Genomic DNA, 4,770 nt, shown 5'->3' on the forward strand with positions numbered 1-4,770 from the left:
GGTTTTTCGAGAGACTCGCTTGGAACCCAGCTGAATCTCTCGTTCGTGATGTTCTCAGGCAACTGAATGTGCTGCACCAGGCCACCTCATTTTCAGTCGCTACGATATTCGATATCGCGATACATATGTATTTTTGTAATGCACTACTCATAAGGTTACTGAAAACTCCTCGATAGCCCACGACCGGTTTCGCCCTTTTTGAGGCTCATCAGGTAGGCGCAAACCCCCGAGTTTGCGTCAACATTAGATCCTTCTTTTCACCAAATTGCACGAAATTAGCGAACATACACCCATTTGCAAACTAATTTGGTTTTTCGAGAGACTCACCTGGAACCCAGCTGATACTCAAGTAGAACATAAGGTTGACAGAAACTCGGGGACTGCGCCTACCTGGTGAGCCCCATGAAGAGTGGAGGGAGTCGAGGAGTTTTCAGCAACCTTATGAGATCGTTGGTTGGACAAGTTGCACTCTGGGGGCGAACTAGAGAGAGCCTCACTCAGAGCTTATCCCAGACAATCATGTAACGTCCCTTGAACACCATCAGATAACACCAATCCTCTGTGCAGTGTTGCCAGTAGATGAAAAATACTCCTAACTCATTGAAACCAAGACAGAATCTCCTGCTCATGCTAATCATTGAGTGAACGACACACGAGGCCACCAGGGAAACTGGACAAGGGACGCACATGTGTGTCAGCCGAAGTAATGTATCAAAGGCGTACACGGGTCACGCATCCGGCAAGCTGGAGCAATGACAGCCGAACGTCTCCTCACTCGGGGCACGTACTAAACTTGATGTGCAGATGACCTGTAACAGACGCGTTTGAACGCACACTTTACAGGCACCACATCGAAACTAATGCTCAGCTGACTTAACCGGACACATAATACCCTGATACATCCGTGAATTCGGACGTCACAAGAGTCGGGCGATGAAATCACCGTCCACCGAAAGCCGAAGTCTAAATTACACCAGTCACTTGGTCAACAAAGATACTGAAAAGCAAATCAATTGTGTAACTTCTACTCGTCAAGCTGGACAGGCTTTCGTTGTCCACAAGACACCCAGTGAAATTACAGTGGGTAATAGAACAGCCGTCATGGATTCATCTAATCGTTTGTATTCCCCACGGCAAGCATGCACGGATCAGTTGACACAATCGTTCAGAGATCATTCAACTCTAATGAAGCACTGTCCGTTAGGTAAGAACAATCGGGAAGTTAGGGTTGCGGTCGATAGCTACGCACTTTAATCCTACTCAATTAGCCGTCCTCCATCAGTAGCATATTTCTAGTTCGATCTCCTGGTTTCCCGTGCTTTGAAACGTCCCAAGCAATTGCGAACAAAAGAAATCACTCTCTTTGGGTGCTCATTCCAAACTTGGAGACAAAGCTCATTCACCACCCACTCCCTGAATTGTGAGTACAACTGCACACAGTGGGAAACAAAACACGGTAGCAGAACACCGGGAGTTGTGCAGGCACTTGTCACTTATTGTTAGTTTGTTCGATTGCGTTCCCTCAGGTGACACAAGGCCCACCGCAGATGATGCTCATACAGGCTTTCCGAACCTAGATGAACATGAGGTTTTCGCGGTTGACATCAGCAGATGCTAACCGGCTTCCTCTTGAACAGAGGAAAGCCACTCGGTAGGAAACACGAACTAAGCCATTAGACACGAAAGTAAACATCCCATATAGACAGAGACTTTGAAAAGTGAACTATCCCAAGCGTCCTCTTGAACTTTCTTGGACGTTCTTCGGATATTAAACAATTATAAATGAACATTGCAAAGCAGTTTCATAATTTACATGGTAACCTTCAGGTTCCTCAGATAAGGGGGCGGCACCTGGACACTGAACTACTTCCAGGATTATTCAGTAGTATATATAGTTTCACTGCTACTGCTATTGGCATTTGGGTTCATTGTGTTTATGTCAGGACGAGCCCAGACATGGCTAAGGTAAATGTGCAGAGAGTGACGCATCCCCAAGGTCACCATCGACACGACACGTTCGGAAAGCAGGTGCGTTGGTGGAGCTCACCAAACACGGCTTAGCACGCAGAGGATCTGTATGTCTTGCCCTGACAATACAGCCATGTTCCGAGTCCTTTGTCTTCTTATCGCGTAGACTGATAGGCTCAGTGTAGGCGTAACCAATAAACGACCACTCGCGATACAACAGTTTCTAGCTGGAAGAACGGTCAGAGTGAGTGAATTACCTTCATCGTCCCACATCTGTGAACTGTGATCAGCTGATAACCTTCAGACCGATAATATGTGGACAAATCGGCTAATGAGACTCGAACATTCGTGCGTCGAAGTCTGTAACAATTATGCCGATGACGACTGGCCAAGCATTACTATACCAAGGGTTTCCGAATCAGAGCTGCCGAGCTGGAGACTTCTTTTCTTAGTTGCATTGAATCGGAATACTGAAATTAGCTCAATGGAAGTCAGGTGCATGGAATACCGGGACTGGGGTAAAGTCACGTGATACGATCAACCAATTATGTGAGACTGCGTAATTTTGGGCTTTTCATGATTAGGAAGATTAGGAGATTCTGCTGCAAAGAGCAGAAAAGTGACATGGCGTATAGTCAATGAACATCTCTTATTAATTCAAATGGAACTTTTAAATCGGATGTTTAGTGAATCAGGTTATTCAAGAGTGAGTCACATGACAAAAAAGAAAGAAGCGGTATCAAATTGTATGGCGTGATTCGCTCTGGAATTCCATTTGAACTAAGCTCAAACAAGGACATTTGCTACCGATAAGTGCGCAATTGAGCCATGCGATGTGCTCACCATCATCGTCAGAGACAGCAACACCAGTGTTGGCACTGATGCTTCACTGGCCTACAAACAAGCATTTCATCTAATTATAATTAAAGCTTTGGAGTGAAAAGAAGAAAAAATGGTGGATGAGGAAAGGGATCTGGTGTTGGCCTATCGCAAGCATTCTGATGTGCCTACACCACCAAATATCCGATTCCTAATCACCTCGTTACGGATTCGTTGAAGCTATCCGACATCCGCAACGCTTGAGACATGTCCGCAAAGAGACAAAAATACTGAATTCTGATACACGTGATCCTTGAGACCCAGTGATTGGCTCTTTTGACGCCACAAGTGAGACCAATCAGCAGACGTGATATTCGTACATTCGTACTTCATCTACCGATTCTTCACAGCCTCCCGAATTGCAGAGAAAGCGCGTTCTGAAACACGACTTTTCACGTTCACGGAGTAAGGCGCATGCTGGAAGATGTTGAACTGCGGTGAACTGCAGTAAAAGTAGTGATGTGAGTCCAAAACAGAGAAGGAGGATGTCACCTGCGACCTTATATGCAAAGTTTCCGGGCAAACGGCCGAAAAAAGAAGCCCGCGATATAATTGGAAATGAATGGAACCAAGTAGTTTGCGCTTTGGCGATCAACTAACGTCATTACCATTATGGAAAATGGCATACTACTTTCTTGTTTCAGAGACAACAGGTTGTCCGGAAGGGGTAGGAAGATGGTGGGGTAAAACTCTGCCCATCGAAAAGATAATCCACGGCATTTATTGATTCGTCTTTGGAAATGTAGTGGACTTATACCGTCCAGGAAAAAAAGTCGTACAGCTGTAGCACCCTTTCGGTGCCTAGCTGCCATGTCATCTGAAGGTTGCACGAGGGCTGTGATACTATCAGATTGTCCAAGCATAGACAGGGGAAGTTGAGAGGCAGAGGTCGGGCTCGAACCACGGAACTTCCGGTCAGTAAGTTCGCGTTCTAACCACTTGGGCCATCTCGCCCGTCGAGCAACAGTAGAGTTGTGGTTGTCGTTCCTACCAAACGTTTCTTAGCGGATTGCGGAGAACAAGAGGCATGGCACCGATTCAGCACAGAAGACGCAGTTGGAGAATCTGCACACTCATGATTGCACATTACAGGACCGACAGGTCGCGTGGCGAACATACAGACAGAACGAAGAACCGAGTGGACGAAGAGGATTGGATAAGGCCATACAAAAAACTACGCAGTAGCTGTGTCTACGTTTGTCCCTTCGAGGATGCGGTGAAAGAGTCTGTGACCCCCATAAGCACCCTGAACTTTCTTGGGAGAGTATGATAGTTTTAAATGATGTGGAAACGAACTTATCTATTTGTGATAATCACGAATCTCAAAAGAAAGCCGAGTTAACAGTTTGAGTCAGAATGATCAGGAGTTTGGCCCACGCTCGGTCCATTAACACTTCAAAACTGAGTTGCACAGCTAAATTATTGGTCAAAATGTGGAAGAAAGAATAGTCTCATGCTGAGATAGCCCGATTCATCCACCTGATCGTATCGAAAAGAGTTGCTGCGGAGGGCTGGATCGTTAGATAGACATAATGCTGTGTCTGGGTTGATCTTCAAACCACCGAGACAAGGGGAACAAAGGGATTCCACGATATCAGTTGTACCAAACCGGAGGAGTAGCACAACTTACCCATTTGGATAACCGGACTGGGCAGTTCCAGTTCGTGCCAGAGCGGAAGAAGAAATCTATACAGGGGGATTTGGTTGCACGGATGGAATGCGATTCGACTATGGATACGAAATCGACGGTGGAAAGTAGAGTGGTGGTCGACCGCGGTGACGATGAGGATGTCCGCTCGGGACCTGAAGACTTGTCAGTTGTAGAGCAGCTCAAATTTTCGAGTGGTTGCGGTGTTAATTGAAAAAACAACCTAATCGTATCGGCAGGTTTGACACATGGAGGTTCTGTTGAGAAGATAAAAA

At 46.1% G+C, this 4,770-nt stretch overlaps 1 protein-coding gene across 1 annotated transcript in view; it reads right to left on the reverse strand.

The window, feature by feature from the left end:
- Positions 1–4,770, reverse strand: part of T265_08277 (hypothetical protein) — a gene marked incomplete at both ends in the record, with an annotated part of 74,593 nt that overhangs the window by 15,811 nt on the left and 54,012 nt on the right. The window contains one exon of the mRNA XM_009174025.1: positions 4,478–4,752. Within this exon, the coding sequence (XP_009172289.1) occupies positions 4,478–4,752 (275 nt within the window). The remainder of the gene's footprint in view (positions 1–4,477; positions 4,753–4,770) is intronic.

Source organism: Opisthorchis viverrini, assembly GCF_000715545.1.
Source record: "Opisthorchis viverrini unplaced genomic scaffold opera_v5_210, whole genome shotgun sequence".
NCBI lineage: Eukaryota > Metazoa > Platyhelminthes > Trematoda > Opisthorchiida > Opisthorchiidae > Opisthorchis > Opisthorchis viverrini.